The sequence below is a fragment of the Trachemys scripta genome, chromosome 4 (genome assembly GCF_013100865.1).
Source record: "Trachemys scripta elegans isolate TJP31775 chromosome 4, CAS_Tse_1.0, whole genome shotgun sequence".
NCBI classification, from domain to species: Eukaryota; Metazoa; Chordata; order Testudines; family Emydidae; genus Trachemys; species Trachemys scripta.
This window is the reverse complement of record NC_048301.1, coordinates 89,974,077-89,995,000: the sequence shown is the minus strand read 5'-3', so window position 1 is coordinate 89,995,000 and position 20,924 is coordinate 89,974,077. Positions and strand designations below refer to the sequence as shown.

General features: G+C 38.0%; 1 protein-coding gene across 1 annotated transcript in view; it reads left to right on the top strand.

The window, feature by feature from the left end:
• Positions 1–20,924, top strand: part of DCDC1 (doublecortin domain containing 1) — a 420,863-nt gene that overhangs the window by 188,262 nt on the left and 211,677 nt on the right. Inside the window, exons 10-12 of the mRNA XM_034769879.1 lie at positions 7–177; positions 10,171–10,272; positions 18,155–18,321. Coding sequence (XP_034625770.1) covers positions 7–177; positions 10,171–10,272; positions 18,155–18,321 — 440 coding nt within the window. The remainder of the gene's footprint in view (positions 1–6; positions 178–10,170; positions 10,273–18,154; positions 18,322–20,924) is intronic.

The following is a 20,924-nucleotide window of genomic DNA, read 5'->3' as shown; positions in this document are numbered from 1 at the left end:
CTTCAGGTGAACAAGCTCATTGAGGAATTGCAAGTGGTCATCAAGAGCTACAAAGGTCACCTCTCAAAACTTGCCCCACAATTACAGGCTGAGCAGGAGCAGTGTGCCTCTTATGTCTACCAACACATTAAAAGGCTTCCAGCAAACATGGTTCTCCCACAAGGCTTGCAGCTAAAGGTGGGTGTAGTTTAATAGCTTTCACAATTTTCCATCTTGATACAAAGAAAAAACCCACTTTGTCTTTAAGACACTGATATCAAATATACCTACTTTGAATTGTGAATTATATTTGTTCTTGAATACTTGTATTATTCAATATGAGGATTCTGTTTCTTCGTTACTTATAATACAGTTCTTCCAGGACACTGTTCTCTAATAATAAATAATTGAAATTAAAATAAACAACAAAGGAAAGTTTGTAACATTTAGAATTTAGTTGCCAATTATATTCCAGCTGTGAAGGACAGGGATCAAAGCATTGATGCATTTAAATTAACTTTTTTTAAAAAATAGGCTCCATGAAGTTTGAGGGCTCTTTTAAGTTTCCTAGTGATGCCAGTATGGCTGTTACAGATTTCAGCAGTTGCATGAAGATGTCTGGTGTCATGACAATGCATAAACAAATGTGGAAGAGCAGACTTGACAGAGACTAAATATAATTGCTTCAAACCATAGTTAAAACTAATTTCTCCAAAAAAGTCTTACTCTTGGGTCAGTGCTCCCAGCACATGGCCAGATGGGAACTTCCACAGCTCATGACCTTTGTTGCTCAGCATCTCCACTGGGATGCACAGACTGCACCTACGAGCCTTGCTTCAAAGCCCTTTGAAATGAATGGGAATCTGTCTATTGAATTCTATTGAATTTTTGGATTGGGCCTATGGTCAGCAAAGGACCTATGGTTTGATATCATTTTCAGTGCTCAAAAATGATATGTAGCATATGTATATAAATATAACAATTACCCTTAAAAATGTCCCATTTGTCCTCCTAAATAGATATGTGTTCTGATTCCTATTTACATCAGGTATACTCCAGTTAAAACTCCTTTATAAAGTTATTCCTGATCTACTTTGGTCTAAAGGAAAAATGAATCAGAACTAGGGTTACCTCAGAATTTACAGTATTACTTCTCTATATTATTGTAGGCTAGGCCTTGTGTACTCCATTGAAAGTTGAACCTAAATTTTGGACCCTGGATTCTGTGGCACTCTAGTGGAAAATCCTGAATGTTCTGAGGCAGCTTCACATAAATTAGGCCTTGTCTACACACACTGGTTGTACCAATTTAACTAAATCAGTTTAGAACAATTTCAACTGATGTAGATAAATCAGTGTAACTCCCTTGTGCAAACACTTATTTCAGTTTGAGTGCTTTAGATCAATTTAGCTTAAGTCATTTCTGTAACACTTTATATAACCTGGGGAATGTTTTTTCCCTTCATCTGATGAGGTCACTTTATGATTCTAACTCTTGTGATATCATCCATGCTTCTTCTCCTTTCAGATTGGCTTACAATGCTCTATTCATTGAAAAAAACACATCTAGACAAAAAAAATAACACTGGAAGATATAGTGCTATCCTTATAAAAGTGTGGCAGTGTGAGGAGTCCCATGAGGGCTTGCATCTTAAAATAAGTGAAATCCTGTGGACACTGACTGTGGTCACTGCAACCACTTTAGACACATTAAATTTGTTTATTTTTTAAATTCCCATTTCATCACTGGTAATGAAAAGCAAAGGATCATGAGTGTGTACTCTTGATTCTGCTAGGACTGGTTGGACTGCAGTTTCAAGGCACTGGATCCCCGTGTGCAAATATCATTTTTAAAACTAGAAGAATGCTTTCAAAACTTAAGAAAGGGCTGTGAAGATTTACTCCTCAGATGCACATAGTCCATGTGTCATGTACATATGAGTCCTTATGGTTACAAATGGTAAAAGATTCTGGTTTTCTAGAAAACAAATTATGTTGAGGCTTTTATAAGCAAAAATTAACCTTTTAAAATTCCTAAGGAGTCTGTTGGGACTTGCTTTTGGACTTGCTGCAATAAGCAGCAAATGAATTTTGGTGGTTAATTTTGAAATTGTAATTAATTGCCAGTGTGTATGCAGGACTTTGCAAGTGTCACATCAAAACTCATTTGTAAAATAATGCCTTTGAAGTAGCAGCACCGTGCAAGTCTATACAGAAAACATGAAAAATGAAACTGCAATTCAATAAATTCTGCAACAGCTTTGTAGAACTAGAAGTACTCTGCGCACGCACTACTGACAGGCACGATGCCAATATGTCAGAGATGCAACATACTTTAGCCACGAGATCTTTGTTTATTTGATTATTGTTGTGTCAGTTCTCGATTCATGGTTCAGTTACCTCAAGGTGTACTTTTTGACTTCCACGAAATTCAATATAGGTATTGATAATGGTGTATGAGTGTAGTGGGCACAAAAGAAACTCAGGATAAAACATGTGACCTAGTCTAAGTGAGTAGGAAAGCCCATCAGGATGATTATCTTACCCATCTTAATGTTTCCCCATGGGATGGGAGTATGAAATCATTAATACTGGACATCTTATGTTTTTTCTCCATTTCTGTATATTTCAATAGTTGTGGCATCGTTCATCTGCTTAATGAAATTGTTAATAAAAGGATGTTTGATAATTTGTGAGTGTATTACTTGTGTGTTCCTATAGTTTCCAAACCTAATGATATTTCTGATGGTGGTTCTCCTCTGATAATCCTGATACTGTAGTTTTTTGGGGGCTTGAACCTGTGGCACAATCACTGCCCTAAGATAACATTTGGTGATACTAACCCATCAAGATTATAAAGGCCACACCATGAATAGGCCTGGTTTTGAGAGGTACCTGAATGCATTTTTCTAATGTGAAGTACTGTTTACATAAGTCGCTGTTTACATTCAGGAAAATATGACTTTTCCTTTGCTTCTTGTTTTTTAATGTACTGCAGGAGTATTACTGAGTATTACTAACATGTATAAGAGCCCTACATCTAATTTGGAATATTAGATCCCATGCAATGCCTTTTGTAATGAGGCAGGTTTTTTCTCTGTATTCTTTGACAGGTCTGAAGATGTCCTGCGAATTTATTGCTAGGAAGTCAACAAGAAAAGTAGATGATCCAAAAATATAACTAGTATTCTGATATAAATGGGCTGATCTACACTGAGGTTTTTTGCACTGGTGTAGACACTGATGTAACTGTACTGTTGCAAATCTCTAGTTTAGATGTTTCAGTCTCAGGGAGATTGACCTTCTACACAGCAGTTAATTTGCTCTTTACCACTTCGATGTTTCTGAAAATTTTCCTTCTTGCCTGTCCTCACATAGAGTACTTTTCATATTAAACTCCGAAAATAAACACATGCTTTATGCTTGTATTACACATGATTATTTCACAAAACTATAATTTTCCTACCTTAGTTTTAACCAGTGCCCCGAAACAACTTAATTGCTGGCCTAATAGGAGACTAAGGAGTCAATTAATAAAAGTTTCATGCATCATAGGCAGGTTTTCTACAGAGTCTACTCAGAAAAAGTAATGTATCTTCACATTTGTGAATAAGACACTATACACATTCAACCTAAACAGATATTCATACTCTATTATTGTTTTAAAAAGGTTGTTCCTCTATATCCGTGCACATTTTCTGTACGGAAGGGTACAAATCTGTGAGGGCTCTAGCTATTTTAGTACATTTATTTACCCCTTTATAGTTGGCCATTTCTTCATTACAAACTTATGGATACATAGAATAAAAGGTATTGAATCAGCAAAAAGATGTGTTCATCATTAAATAACAAAAAGAACCTAAGCTGAGAAAAATATCCAAACTTCAGTATGTTTAACTTGTCTTGGGACTGTTCAGCCTTATGCCTTATGCTCAGGTAGTTACTGAACGGCATACAGTGTTTACATTTTTATAAATTCTTTAAAAAAAACTAACTACACAAGATGTATTGATAACATGTGGGACATTTTCAAAATATTTGTTTTCTGGCTCTCTTCAGTGTATCGTGCTTATATTATTTGGGCTAAACGTGGAGTAAATATTCTTGCAATCATGTTATTAACATTAACATTAACAACAATATTAACAATATGCCTTTATGCTGAGAAGTATGTCAGCAAGAATATTTTTTGTGATTTTCATCTCAGAGCTGCAAATTGAGAGTAGCTGCCAGGAACTTTGTTAATTTCAGTACCCATAACTTCATTTCCCCCCAATTCCTTCTTAAGCTATTATAGCCTACAGTATGCTGTAGGCTATAATACTGTCTAGGAAGGAATAAGGCAGAAAGGGATATAGGGGTTATAGTTGACCACAAGCTAAGTATGCGTCAACAGTGTGACGCTGTTGCAAAAAAAGCAAACATGATTCTGGGATGTATTAACAGGTGTGTGGTGAGCTAGACATGAGAAGTCATTCTTCCGCTCTACTCTGATCTGGTTAGGCCTCAGCTGGAGTATGGTGTCCAGTTCTGGGCACCGCATTTTAAAAAAGATGTGGAGAAATTGGAAAGGGTCCAGAGAAGAGCAACAAGAATGATTAAAGGTCTTGAGAACATGACCTATGAAGGAAGGCTGAAAGAATTAGGTTTGTTTAGTTTGGAAAAGAGAAGACTGAGAGGGGACATGATAGCAGTTTTTAGGTATCTAAAAGGGTGTCATAAGGAGGAGGGAGAAAACTTGTTCACCTTAGCCTCTAAGGATAGAACAAGAAGCAATGGGTTTAAACTGCAGCAAGGGAGGTCTAGGTTGGACATTAGGAAAAAGTTCCTAACGGTCAGGGTGTTTAAACACTGGAATAAATTGCCTAGGGAGGTTGTGGAATCTCCATCTCTGGAGATATTTAAGAGTAGGTTAGATAAATGTCTATCAGGGATAGTCTAGACAGTATTTGATCCTGCCATGCGGCCAGGGGACTGGACTCGATGACCTCTTGAGGTCCCTTCCAGTCCTAGAATCTATGAATCTATGCTCAGGGATATTACTTGACACAGTGTTTCAATTGATCATTGAAAATTAAACATTATTATTTATTAATTACTGTACTCTGAATTTTTTTCATTGTAGTATGTCAGAATAGATAGCAGTCTATATGAGATTATATTTTGCACTATGTACTCTAGTAGTATGAATTATATTCCACACAAAAAAATCAGACAGCACATAAACTGCTTTTAGACATAAACCACATGAACTTTTGCCATTGACTTCAATGGGAACAGGAATTGGGCCCAAGGAACATTTTCTTATAGCAGCATGTGTACAGTATTGTACAATAAAAGCTGTATTTTTACAGAAATTTTAATTCTAAAATATCTATTGCAATAAACACTTATTTAATTGTAACTACCAATTTTTAATGCCTATATTTCCTATCCATATTTTTTATATCTGCTTTTAAGGGCTTGATCATGTACTTCAGTAGGAGTTCTCATGTAAGGATTACTCATGTGAGTAAAGGCTTCCAGGGTCAGACCTTTAATTTATAAAATGGGAGAAAATACGGTTACCTTTGATGAGAAGTGTTTTGTTTTATTCTTCTTAACACAACTCTCTTGCCTTTGATGTATAGTTATAAAATGGGTGCATTCCTGTTGCTAACACTAGATTAATCTGAGGGTAAAAAATCTGTTTGATTTTTGGTAACCAGTAAATACTTGCCTATCTATTTCCCAAATGATGACAGGTCTTGCTATACATCTTAAATTGCCATTGAATCAAGCATTGTATGTGTGCAGCCTGAGTTTTAATTAAATCATATATGACCAAATCATATCCTTTTAAGTAAAGGAGCACATTAGAAGAATAGGCTGATGAAATGCATTCTTAAAATATTTTTAACAAGCAGAGTTTACTTCTGCTTGTGCTCCTAGGCTAGATTGTTTTAAAGTGCCATTGTTTATTTCTATGGAATGTCAAATTTGTATGTCATGTGTCTATTGGGAGTTGTTGCTTTGTAACTGTTGTTTAGCAGAATGCAGACTTTTAATCCTGAATTGTGTAAATGGCATATTCCTCGGATTTGTCTGGCATTTAAGGGGTTGATGCAGCTATAGTTGATTTCCCCTTCCTTCCCACCCCATTTTAATTTTCAAAAGTGATTTAAGAGCCTATGCCTCATTGAAGGTCAATGAGAATCAAGTATCAGAGGGGTAGCCGTGTTAGTCTGAATCTGTAAAAAGCAACAGAGGGTCCTGTGGCACCTTTGAGACTAACAGAAGTACTGGGAGTATAAGCTTTCGTGGGTAAGAACCTCACTTCTTCAGATGCAATTGCACGAAAGCTTATATTCCCAGTACTTCCGTTAGAATGAGAATCAAATATCTTGAGTATTTCTTGGCTGGGTCAGTTTAGCCCTTCACCCTTATATAAATATGATGCAGTTTGCTTTATAATATTATTTTGGGTGGACCTTCAAAACCCGTACACTGCCTGCTCCTCATGGACAATAAAATTCTAGAGCATTTTTCATAATGGGATTATTTTATCCCAAAATAAGTAATCTTTGTCAAAAAATTCCCCTCCCTAGTCTTTTCTACAGTGCGTTTTGCATTCGTTGTCTGCCTGCAAGATGTCTTTTCTTCAGAAGTGGCTGAATTTCAGTACTGAAGTTGTGTGCTTATGTGAATGTATGATCTGAAGTATTTGATTTTGATTAGATAGCTTCTCATTGATTGATTTCAGTGGGACTGGTGCTGCTCAAAATGTGTAGGTGAAGTGCTACTCAAAGTGTATAGTGATGGCAGAATGATGCTCTGTATAATTTATTTTACTTCTTCCATAGACTACTTAGATAAGAACAAATAAATATATGTGTACATCACAGGAACATATTTGAGATGTTGATCAGTGAGTTCTCAATTTTTTTGCTTCTTGCCTTTTGAATCTATTGCAAGTTTCTCTTTGCAAGCTGTTTGACATCCCCAAATTTTGCTTTTGCTCTAGCTCTTACAGAGAGAAACTTCCGGGACGATCTGAATAGCTTTTTTGAGCAACGTTGTGTATGGTATGGAAGTCTATTGTTTTACCACGGTTAGATTTTTAACCACACTTAAGGAATTAAAACCTGAATGATGATCTTGAAGTGTCAGTGGCTTTATGTGGCAGTTTCCTAGTATTTGAAGCTTCCATGTTGGTTTGCGACATCTAGATGAAATGGCTTCATTTGTGTTTGTTATGGTTTTTTTTTATAACAGCTTCTAAAACTTCAAACTTAATTTGAATCTCAGAGTAGCTGACTAGCTTTTTATAGCTTTCAAGCTTTCTTTGTGATTTATATATAGGCCCCAGTTCAGTAAAATATCCCTATGCAGGAGGGCACTTAAGCATGTGCTTCACTTTAAACGTGTGCTGAAGTTCCATTAGAATCAGTGGACTAAAGCACATTCTTAATGTTAAACACATGCTTAAATTCTGTTTAGAAAAGAGATGTATTTAAGCATGTGCTGTGATACTTTTCTGAATTGATATCCTATAGAGGAATAGCTGTCTGTTGAAATGCCTGTTTTCTTTTGCACATATGGATACCAAACTGTGTTGAAAGTAACTAACACAAACATTACCTGAATAAATTTAAGACCTGAATTAATTACATAAAAAGTGACTGGCTAGAAGATGGAGAGCTGTGAGAAGGCAGAAATATTTGTTTTCTGTGTTGCTAATAAGATCCTCCTATTAGCTCAAAATAAAAACTGTTAAGCGAGTGTTCATCATGTAGATTGATGTAGTAGTGAAATATGGTCATATCTGGCTCTAGAATGGGTTGTATTAAATTTCCTAAATAGCCTTAAGCAGCCAGGATTTTTTTAAAGGAGGTCCTGGATTTTCTTATACAAAGAGACAGTAAACCACAGGTTCAGCCCTTTCATTTTCATTCCCTCCATCTTTGAGTTATTATCTCTCTCTACGCTTCTCTGCACCTTAGTGGGAAATTGTTTTGGCTCTAATATAGAAATAGGTATTGCTCAGTGCCTTAGTGAAACACCTACTGTGAAATTTAACAGAACTTTTAACAGTTTGTTTAGTGGTGGTGGTGGGAACTAATATGGGCCTTGTATGTTGTCCAATAGCATCACTGATTTCTCTCAGGTTGGCAGCTGACACTAACATCATGCTGTTCTTTAGGGATGCTTTATTCCACGGTGTCTAGCATCTCCAGATACTCTAACAATGTCAGACAAAGGAACATCTATAGCTATAACTTAGCAAAAGCCAGCGATAATGGACTACAGTATATAATGAAGTGGATATGGCCATTAACTTTTTATTTTGTTATTATTTCACTTTTATAGTTGCTTTCATCATTAACTCCATTTTATTTTACTACTTTGTGTGTGACTGAGAACTTTTGTTCCAACCTAGGATACAGTATAGTAGTATTAGATTGGTTTGGACGTATGTGACTTTAGTGAAGTATAACATACATATAAGAGAGAAACTGTAGTGACAGGGTGGTAACTATAATTTGTAATGTGATGTAAAATAAAATCGCTCCCACTGTTCTCACAGAATATAGACATTTGAAATGCTCTATTTACCCTTTTGGCACCCGTGTAAAGCGAGAGAGAAAGAGACAGCATTGCAGTTATAAAGGGCTATCAGTATCATAGAGGAAAATAATCAACATGAAATCAACCAAAAAATCAAATTTATTTTTATCTTTTGAGTTTGTCATTCTTTTTTTCCTTTCTGTTCAGTCTTAGACAGGCCTCTACCTGCATGGAACCTATAGCAATACATTTTATGAAACACAATAACCCTCACCAAATAACCCTCAATCCTCTGTAATTAGATTACAAAATAATTTCCCTGTAAACTAGAGTTATAATATTATTCCAATACAATTGTTTCCACTATTTTCTACCCTTCTTTCTGGGTGTATCAGAGTTAGAGACAAAGTTAAATGACTGCTGTGTTGTCATAGACATTCTAGGAACCAAGTAATTGATGGTCTGTAGATTGTACACAAAACTGTTAGTTTTGACTGAACATGCAGGTAACACTGTATTCCATACCCTGATTGGACTTGTGTAAGCAATGGTAAATCACGTTTCTGTTACATGAACTCTGGAATATGATTTCAACATTTTCTAAGATTCATTTAAAATGTGCTCTCTTTATAAACATTTCTGTCAATAAACCCATTTGCTCAGATATTTATAGAAAATAAATACAGAGGGGGTGTGAATACAAAAAGCATTTGAATATTTGCAGAATGTTTTTTGCAGTATTCACTTAGCTGTAGTTCTAACACAGCCAAATTATGTACTGTCAGATTGTTAGACATGCATTTTACCTATGTCTGAATCAAATATAAAGTCTTTTCCATACTCAGTTCTTTGCCCAATGTATATATGCCTAAAATTCTATACATAGCACTTGAAAACATGGGAAGACAGCAGTAGAATGTCAGGTGAATCTCCTCACTGAAAATTTAAATACCTGTCTATATTCAGGGCTTATCTCTCCAGTGCTACCCGAAACCACCCAGAATTGACCCCATTTACAGGAGCACCTTCTCTTAGAAGACAAGCTGAAATGCTTTGGATTTCAATGTTCATAAAATACTTGGATACACAATTTGTGTAGAAAAAACTCTGAACTTCATACTGTCTGTGTTTTGCACCAGTTTTTATACTAAAGCACCAGCCTGGGAAATTCTTCCTATAAAATATATTTGCTGTGGAGTTTAATATTTGAAAGAGAAAGGGTAAAATTTTCAAAATTACTTATGTGATTTAGGAGCCTCAATCCAATTAATGTTCAACAGAACTAAGGCTCCTATTATTTACACAGTTTTGAAAATTTTACTCAAAGTTATTAACCAGCCTTCCAACATTTAGGCAAGAATCACCTATATTTTTTCCCAAGCTCACTGGCCCGAATATTAATACAATACATAGACGTGAACTAAATTTTCAAGTGATCGTATCACCTTTTTCAGTCTTTGGTGACAGCCATTGATATTGTCCCAATCCCTCCTGGCCTTTAATTAAAATGAAGAAGAAGCTTCAAAGAAATGTTGAAAGTTCTCAGTAATGTAACCCAGAGTGTTGGGGACAGAATCAGTGGCTACCAATACTTTGTTGGTTTCTATAGCACAATTAACTTGAATTTAATCACTTATTTTTCAGGTGTATGAAAATGGCAAAGACACAGGGGAGATCCTAGTTTATATCACCAAAAAAGAGATGGAGAATAACTGTAGGAATCAACCCAGCGTTATGATGGAGAGGGTAAGTTTAGATCTCTTTTTATCTTAAAGTATTAAGCAATAAAAATATTAAGATTTCAATTTTTGTTCAGAAAAGTTGGACTCTTGTAGTTTTGGTTGGTGAGTATTGAGAATGCCATAGAGCCTAAGTATCTTCTCCCTATATCTCAGACTCTGAGGTTTAGCAGTATACCCCAGACTATTATGCAGCATAGATTTATACTTTCCCCATGCTTATTTGTAGACATTTCCCTACATTAATGATATACTACTGACTGAACTCAGAATTCTGAGATACAATGATGACATTTACACAAAGGAAGGGCTCTCCGAAGTAGATTGACAACATCCATGCATGTTATCACCTTTACAGGGAAACATGGGTTACTTACTGATGCCTGTTTATACTGGCATTTCTAGCCAGTAGATCATTAGTAGTCCAAACATGCTGGGTTGATCTACCTTTATCAGCAGCCTGATCTTGAGTAGGAACCAGTGGATTTATCCCTTGCAGTATTACCTTTGTTTATTCCTTGTACAAACAAAGTGGTTTCTAACAGAACCAGCATGTGCAAAATCTCTGTCCTACCTGAAAGGCCATTTAACACCCTGTTGTGTTGTTTGTTCAAGTTCAGAACTTCTGCTTTTAGCTCCATTCCATTTGGCTCCTTTGTGGAACAGTTTGTTCCCTTTTGCAGTTGCTTTCATACAGAGTGTCTATGACCTGTGCTATTATGATCAATAATTTTACAACTCCACCAAGTCTCACTAAGATTTCTAAATGCAATACAACCTGGTCAGTTTTTTCTGTCTGTCTATCTTGTACATTTATGATTTCTCTCAGCTACAAATGATCACTAAATCTTGTGCTTGTCTATTCTCAGTCAGTTGTTTTTTGGTACATACTGTAACTGTCAATATGTCTGATCCCTTATAAAACAAAGTAATAGCAGTATGTTAATAATGTAGAAATAATAGAACTTGTAGCATTCACACAAGCTGCAAATATACATTTCTGGTTGCTTGTCATCTCTACCATGCTAAAAAAAGCGTAACAGTTTGTGATCATGCATAATGTCACCCATACATTAATTTATCTGTCTCATACGGTATGAGGGGATTTAACAATTCTAAGATGGTGTACACTCACAAATAGACATAATGTAGGGAAAACAAATAGACTATCTTTTGAGGAGATCTGGAGTGCAGCTACTTGGCAACATCTATGTTCTTTCACCAAACACTACAAAGTGGATATGGCTTCTTCTTCAAATGCTGCATTTGATCAATAGGTCCTCAAGATTGCCATTCCTCACTGTTCCTTTATTTCATGCTGCTCTTTACTCCCACTGTTCTTCATGGTTGGACTGCTCCATGTACTCCCCAACTATCAATTCTCAGACCAGAGGATTCCCTCTGTGTGAGAATAGCCAATTTGATCTTACTATAAATGTCTTCTTATAACAGAAGAATCCTCTGACCTTGTTTATTCTGATCCATGTACGTAATTTAATATTTTTCTAATTGATTAGGGTTCTTACAAGTCTTGGAAGTTCCCTATATTCGGCTATGATGTAGTTCCCAGGCTCATATGAGAGGAATATGTGGGGCACTAAGAATTCTATAAATGGATGCTTCTTTGCTATGGGCATGGTAACTGAACAATCATGTCCCAGACAGAGGATTTGTCTGTTATGAGAAGATGTATTTGTAGTAAATTCAAGTTGTGATACTGGCACTGCCTTGCCACAATTCTTCAGTCCTATTTTGTGGGTGAGAGGTCAATTCACTGCACATACACATATATTCCTTGATCTCTTTGCTAAGGCTGCCAACAGAGGTCTGACTTCACTAGGGAGATTCTTAAAAAATTCCCACTACTGCTAAAACTGGTTCAGCTGTGTCAGTATTAGCAACATTGTGAGCCCTAGTGTACACAGTTTGCTGGCTTCTAGCACTGTTTTAAGTACTGAAGTATTGCATCTGTTAGATGGGCTCAGAGCTGTGCTGCATGACACAGTGTTATAATATTGGTGGCAGCCAGTGACCTGGCTACTCTAGGGCTGTGAACGTCGCTAAGACAGACACTGGGCCTTGAGTGTGAAATTGTGATGGTAGTCTTATCACGAGAATACTCCTTTCATAGCACCTGGACTGAAAGTAGCAACTCATTTAACTGAGATTTATTTTAAGCATCATCACCAGTTGTTAAAAATTCATAGATTTTAAAGACAGAAAGGACCATTATGATAATCCAGTCTGAGCTGCATAACACAAATAATAGAATTTCACCCAGTAATTCTTACTTCAAGCCCATAACTTCTGGTTGAGCTACAGCAGGGGTGGGCAAACTATGGCCCTTGGGCCGGATCTAGCCCACCAGCCGTTTTAAGCCAGCCCTCGAGTAGGGTCTGGAGCTTGCCCCACTCCGGCGCTCCAGCCAAGGAACAAGGTTGGTGGCCGCTCCACGTGGCTCTGGGAAGCCGCGGCATGGCCCCCCTCTGGTGCTCCAGCCAGGGAGCAGGGTCGGGGGCCACTCCATCTGGCTCCCCGAAGCCATAGCATCGCCCCCCCGAAGCCATAGCATGGCCCCTTTCTGGCGCTCCAGCTGGGGTGCAGGGTCCAGGGCTGCTCCACATGGCTCCCGGAAGCTGCAGCATGGCCCCCCTCCGGCAGTGCTTTAATGTCGGCTGCATAGGGGCTGGTACCGGCTTCTTACCGGTATGCTGTACCGGCCCATACCAGCCTACTTTCACACCTGGATGTATGTAGTAAAATGCATACTTTTCAAATGAGCTCAGTTTCCCAAATGATCCAGAGTGCTCGGTAAACTGGACTTGTCACTATCTTTATTTACTGCTCCACCAATTTTTATGTCATTGGCAAATTTTTATCAGCAATGATTTTTTTATTTTCTTCCAAATAATTGCTAAAAATATTGAATAACAATGGGCTAATAATAGATCTCTGCAGGACCCTATTAGAAAAACCCTGTAATGGATACAGAGTGATCTGCACCTTAGCCCCCTTTTAGTTCTTCTGGACTGCACCCCTTACAGGACATGCTTAGCTTCCTGCACTTCACACTGGGCAGTATGACATGATCCAATTACTCTGGTTTCCCAACCATATTAATGCCACAGGCCCAGCTTCAGTTGGTACCTGTGCTGAGCAAATTGATTAAAGTGATTGGAAAACAGTATCTTCAAAACAAAGCATTATTTATTGAATTTTTATTCCTTCCCCCAAAGATACAAAACACGTAGAGTAAAGGGTAAAAAAAACAAAAAGGCCTCTACCTCTGGGTCTTTCTTCACCTTCATCTTTCCTTGTTGGCTTTTGTAAATTTCCCTCAGCCCAGCTAACTCCTATCTTTGGCTGGGAAAAACAGACTGTTCGGCATGCATGATAGACTCATAGAATCATAGACTTGGAGATTAGAAGGGACCATCATGATCATCTAGTCTGACCTCCTGCACATTGCAGACCACAGAACCTCGCCCACCCACTCCTGTAACAGACCCATAACCTTTGGCAGAGTTACTGAAGTTCTCAGTTCATGATTTAAAGACTTCAGGTTACAGAGAATTCACCATTCACTCTAGTTTAAACCTGCAATTGACCTATGCCCCATGCTGCAAAGGAAGGCAAAAACCCCCACAGGGTCTCTGCCAATCTGATCCATGGGAAAATTCCTTCCTGACCCCAAATATGGTGGTCAGTTGGACCCTGCACATTCTGGCAAGACCCAACAATCAGACACCTAGGAAAGAATTCTCTGTAGTAACTCAGAGCCTTCCCCATCTAGTGTCCCATCACCAGCCATTGGGGATATTTGCTACTAGTAGTTACAGATCAGCTACATGCCACTGTAGGCAGTTTCCCAACTTCTTTCCTTGTTTTTGTTTTTTTTTATTTATATGGCTATAGAACTTTTTAATATTGGTTTTAATTCCCTTTGCTACGTCCAACCAGGGGCAACTCCATGCACCAGCGCAGCAAGCGCGTGCTTGGGATGGCAAGCCGTGGGGGGCAGCCTGCCGGTCGCTGTGAGAGCGGCAGTCAGGTGGCCTTCGGCGACGTGCCTGTGGGAAGTCCGCCAGTCCGACGGTTTCGGTTGCAGTTCGGCGGCAGGTACGCCGAAGCCGCGGGACCGGCAGATCACCCGCAGAAACGCCGCCGAATCTGCATGACCACAAACATAGAGCCATCCCTGGGTCCAACTCTGCTTGGCTTTTGGCAGTTCTCACTTTCCCCCTACACTTTCTGACCTCCAAGAGGTAGCTTTCCTTCATGATCCATCCCATCTTCTATTCTTTTTAGGATTTCTGCTTTCTCTTAATGACCTTGAGATGCTGGCTCATCCAGCTTGGTCTGCAACCCTTCCCTATGAATTTTTCCCCATGCTTGGGATGCAGACTTCAGATACCACCTGCAAGTTTGAAAAAGTAATTCCAAGCCTCCTCCACATTCAGATCCTTGAGTTCTTCAGTCCACTCCAGTTCCCTAACTAATACCTTTCATTTTTTTAAGTTTGCCCTTTTGAAATCAATGACCGTAGTTGAAGATCTATTGTTGTTTATCTTTCCATTTAGTTTAAACTGAATTAGCTCTGATCACTTGAACTAAGGTTGTCCCCTACAAACCAGTTCTTCTATGACATCTTCACTACTCACCAATACCAAATCTAAGGTGGCATCAACTCTTGTTGGGTCGGTGTGTGTTTGATGAAGAAATCCGTCAGCTATCACATCCAAGAAAATCTGGGCCCTACTATTAGTAAGAACTTGTACTCCAATCTATATCTGGAAATTTAAAGTTTCCTATAATTGCACAATTCTCAGTAGTATTTATTTCATGTATTTATTTATTTATTTCAAGCGCCCCGGGCCCTATAAATCACCAGCCTGGGGAAGCTGGTCTGGTCCAGCACGGCATACCGGCTCTTGCCGGTACACTGTACTGGACCGCACCCGCTTATTTTCACCTCTTTTCCTCCCCCTCCTGATGGCCTGCAGAGTGTGTATATAGGTGAGGGGAAAGGTGCCACTTCTTTCTTGTTTCCCTCCGCCCTCCCTTAGTCCCACCGCCTTCCCTCTTTGCCACATGGTATCCAGGTAATGGAGACAGTTCTGCCCACTTCTGCTGCCATTGGCCACTGGGCCATGATGGGTCAGCTGATTGTGTCTTGCCTGGTGGTGGGAGGGAGGGAATTCTGTTTGTTGTTGCTGTCGAGAAGCCATTTTGGACTTTGTTCCAGACCTATCCTCTTCACCCTTTCCTTATCTGGTGAGCTTGATAACTTATAATGCTGGGAGCTAGGCTGATCACCGAATGTTGTTTGGAATCTGAAAGGGATTTTTCCCAAGCAAAATTGGCAAACTGCTATATGGGTTTTTTTTTCATCTTCCATCCTGCATCCCTGAAATTCCAATTTTGGCGGTTAAATAACATTTGTATTAACTTTGGTGGGTTCCAGTGCAGTTGCTGTATTAAAAAGGGTCCAATGTGATGTCCCTATAACACAGTGGTAGTTTAGGCATGTGCCCAGAGTACAACGTTGCATGGCGAGAGGGTATGTTTCCATGTTTCATGCATCATGTGGCTTCCCTCATCTCATTTATCCTACCTCCTGTGCAGAGGAGTCTGTCTTTACTCTTCTTGTGTAAGCAGTGCCTCACTGTCTACATAGTAATTTATTTCTGTGCTAGGAGGCTTGCAGTGTCTGTACACACAGGTTATGTATCTACACTTACGGCAAAGTGTCCATGCCAATGTCTATGCATTTTGTCATGTTAAATTATCTGTACTCAATGATCACCTCTCCAGCACAACCAGAGACCACTCCAAATTGCTTCTAGATAGAGCAGCATCTTCTCTTAGGCCTGGTCTACACTGCGGGGGGGGGCATCGATCCAAGATACGCAATTTCAGCTACGAGAATAGCGTAGCTGAAGTTGACGTATCTTAGATCAACTTAGAATCATTTACTTCGCATCCTAGTGGCACGGGATCCACGGCCGCCGCTCCCCCGTCGACTTTGCTTCTGCCTCTCGCCGAGCTGGAGTTCAGCAGTCGACGGGAGAGCGATCGGGGATCGATTTATCGCGTCTACACTACACACGATAAATTGATCCCTGATAGATTGATTGCTACCCGCCGATCCGGCGGGTAGTGTAGATGTACCCTTAGAAGAATGGCTTAAATGCTGTAGACTTCAATGCTCCTACTGCACCCAGTTCATGTGTCCTATGAGTTTTTGCAGAGGAGACTGCACTTTCCGTAGTTCTGTGAATAACTTTAAACTTTTACGTTAAAACAGCAGACAGAAGTTAAATATAATAAACTTTACAGACCTTATTCTTATTAACACTAAAAACCCTTTACATTCCTCTGGCAGTGTAGAGAGGCCTTAAATTAAGTGTAAATATAATTTATTCTCACATTAAGATCTCTTTACAATGCCAGAGCTGTGTAAAAGGAGTTTCAGTGTAACTAAGAATCAATCTCTGGATGCTTATTTCATCTATGCCTAAGGATAACTGGCAGACAGGTCAATAATTCAGCTACAAGTCACCTACAATAAAAAAAACTGTTTTTATCCAGTATTTACAATATAAACAATAATTAAATGTTTTTTAAACTTATGGGATTTCCTTCATCTTTCAATAAAAATTCTCAGCTACCCTCTATTAAAAGTCCCACCTGAACTGCCGGATTTCCTGTTTTAGTAGATGGTGAAACTAGTCAATGTGCAAGTTTGGAAAATATCGACAAAGATCTCCAAGTACATTAACCAGGGTCCACTGTTTACCAAGTATTTAGTCACCCCCTTATTTGCCACATACTTTTAGTTCTTCCTTCTCCCCAGCCTACTCAAATCAGACAAGTAAAAAAAAGTGCTTAAATGCATAATTTGGTATTAAGAATAAGCAGTTACTGAGAACTTTTATCTCATGCTCTGGCTTCCCCTGCCTGCCTCCATAATGAGCATGCATCTTTAGTGTCTCCAATAGGTGCTAAAGGAGCAATTCTATGTTGTGTTTAATGGCAGGAGCTGGCAAGGAACACAGAATGTGAGTGTCTGTGCAGGGAAAGTGCTTTTCTGTAGGCAGAGTGATGAAAGGGAGGGGGAGTGGAATGAAGTGACTATAATATTCAGGGGAACCATCACTTTGCCATGAAATTGCCAACAGAATTTGCAGTCCAGTAATGTTTGCTGCAGAACTGAGCTTGAAGGTGCAGCAATTTGGAAAGGCCCTGACTACATAGCAGAAATGAAGACCGAAGTGCAGTCATGTAAAATCAAATAAAGTTCAGAAATGGAGATGAGAACCAATTTCTAAAAAAGAAACAATGCAATACATAAAAATCTTATATTCACAGAGGTGCTAATTATGGCTATTCTGGCAGGGGCAAGTTAACAGACACAGTACAGAAATTGTTAAATGAGGCTTGCAATATTATTGTTCAGCTATTGATCACCTATGGTTTGGCAGGAGGTTGGAGAGCAGTCATTGTAAAACTTGAACAAGCTCAGTAAAAACATGAGCAAAATGTAGCTCCAAATGTGGGCAGGAAAAACATAACCTTTATAAAGAGAGCTGTTATAGTATGTAGAAGCTAAATGCTTGTTCTGTACAACTGTCACATCTGCTTTCAGTTTCTGTGCCAAAGGGTCAGAGCTCAATCATAATCCTGTTGCACCCCCTGCTGGTTAAAAGCCTGTGCTCATTTTGTTATTTTACACTGAGATAAACATTGCAGTCATTTCACACTTCTTTTAACATTCTATATGAATTTAATTATCATTTGTTTGGACTTCATTTGTTATGGAGTACAAACAATTTATTACAGATGTTTACATTTTTAGTTTCTTTATTTGCTTGCTTTGTCCTTGCCAGCTGCTGCATATGATTCACGAAAAACTACAATACTCAGCAGACTTCAAACCAACAGGCCTCAATCTTATTCCTGCCCGGCTTTTTGATGAGAAAGGACAAGAAATTAAAAACCCACTTTTACTGAAGAATGAGCAAAAAATTTGGGTTTCTTATGGTAAAGATTACAGGTAAGAGCTAAATGTTTATCTGTGTGACAGTCAACAATCTTTTCGTTGTCAAACTAATGTAAGAGGAAGTTTGATAACCTCCAGGTAAAACCCCTTTTATTTTTATTTTAAATTCCAAGAAAATTTCAGAGGTCTTGTTTGAGGCAGTATTGTTTGTGGAATATGACATCTCTGTCTCTGACTTTCTGTCTTAATGCCTTGTCATAGTTCTTGATGTCTGCCTGTCAGCACAGCAAGAGGGATTTTTTCATGTCTGAATAGTCACCTTAATGATAGCAGATGGAAACACCACAGGGGGTCCAAGCCCATCACATTGTCATTGTCACAGACTGCCCTGACCTGTTTCCACTCCTCTATTTTTTTGTCCCTTTTTAAAGGAGAAATGGATGGTAATTGAAAAGGATCTTAAGCAAGATTTATGAAGCAGTAGACAACATGATTCCCCACTACCTCTGTCTGTTTTCACAAATAAAGTCTTAACCTCTTAAGCACCAATGATGGTAGAGTGAAAGATAAATTGGTAAAGCTTGTAAAGACTGGCCTACCAAAGTTTTTTAAAAGGGATATACTTTGGTTGTGTTATCTCCTAATAATTTCTGGAGATGTTTGAGGGGTGCTTAAGTTTTTAGATTTGTTAATTCCTAGAAAAAAAATATTATTTCCTGAGGAAAAAGTGGCTGCACTACAAATTTATTCACTGCTGTGCTAGCCTGTTGAGATCTTGTTGAATTATTGTGAAATTATGTGTATTGACAGGACACATCTGGGATCATGTCTAAAACTGGTTGTCAAGGACCTTAAGCTCATTGTTGTACTGTATTAGCAATTGAAGATTACTTTCTCAATTAAGTTAATATAATGTGATGCTTTCTTGTGGTTAAACTATAACCAGGTAGAATTGAGTTTAGGATTTTTGATCATTTTTGTTCAGAAGAACTGAACAATCATTATGGCTGGTAATTGCAAATCAATACAGCAATAAAATGCTGAAAGATAATTGTAAATATATGGTGTTTAGTAATCCAGTTTTGTTCATTAGCCTGTGAAAAATACAAGAGCAAGATAATTATTTTGATCGTAACTAAGCCCAAGTTGTGAGAGGCTGTGATGTTAATGCAGTAAACTTACTGTAAATTCAGAAGTGTAAAGAATACCTGGAACACTGATTTGAAGATAATGTTCAACATGTTTAACACATTGCAGAAAATCTCAACAGGTCTCAACAGACTTTTAAATAAAAAGTACTTAAACATGTTTTAGCCCAAATAATTTACAGAACACTTGCTAAATATATTGTGAGTTTTATCACTAGCAACCTTGAAGACAATTTAATTACATTGTGACTAGAATAAAGCTGCATACTTGGAATCAGTGATAACTTCCGAAGTGCTAGCAATTATTGAATAGTTTACTAAGTACCTTTTGTAGTTACTTAGAAGCAGATTAAAGGTGAATAATTTGATTAAATCTATGGTGACATCAGATTTTTTATTTTGAAATGGACAAAGTGATAAAGAAGAAGAAAGAGAAAATTAGACTAATCCAATGAATAACATTAATTGGAATATTGTTTTTAAATGAGAATAAGTCACATAGTCACATGTTTTTAAAGGTATTTAGGTGCCTAAAGATGCAATTAGGTGCATAACAGGATTATCAGAAGTGCTCAGGAGCTAAATTCCATTGAAATCAAAGGGAGTTAGGTAGGTGCTTTTGAGAGTCCCATTAGATGCGTATCCACACCTTTAAGCATCTAAATATATTTTCAGATCTGGCTCCTAATTCTTAGCTAGTCAAGGCCATGATATTTATTTAGAATCCTACAAAACACAGACTTACTGTTGGCATTTTCTAACTATTTGGGCTAAGTATTTCCTGTATTCAGACTGGTAAAACACTATGAGACAAATCCAGGCAAAACTCCCATTGAAGTCAATAATTGAATAAAAAAAATGAGGAATCCTTGTGCCACCTTAGAGACTAACGAATTTATTTGAGCATAAGCTTTCGTGGGCTAGAACCCACTTCATCAGATAGTCATTTATCAATACTTCAGTCTGTTTTACTGTTTTATTATGAGATTTTCTGGGGGCTTATATTTTGAAACTTAATGAGCTATTTCCAGCATTTTAGCATGATTTTACAAGCTTTTAAAACAGTTTACTGTTTCCATTGATTATTGTCAAGGAAGCAGTTTCTTTATCTTCTTCTCTTTGACATCTGTGCTTGAACCGTCACTAGCACAATGAGACTCCTATTCTGACTGGGGTTTGGGCTCTGCCATAGAATATATTATTAATAGTAATAATAAAATTTGCTGTACAGTCAGAAAACTGTAAAATATACAAGACATAATATAAACTTCATATGTAATGTTTTGCATAGAGCTCCTATTTACTTGTACGTATTCAGCAGCAGATAAGAATACAGTCTTGTGATGAATACCTATTCAAATTCTCTACTTTTTCCTTTAGCAAACAAAAATCTATTTTTTCTTTTAATACTAATTCTTTACACTTCTACTCTGCTGGGAACAGGGTTATGTCAGATTTATGGCAAGTCTCTGGATGTACAGCGCAATCTGAAAAAGTAATTGAGTAGTT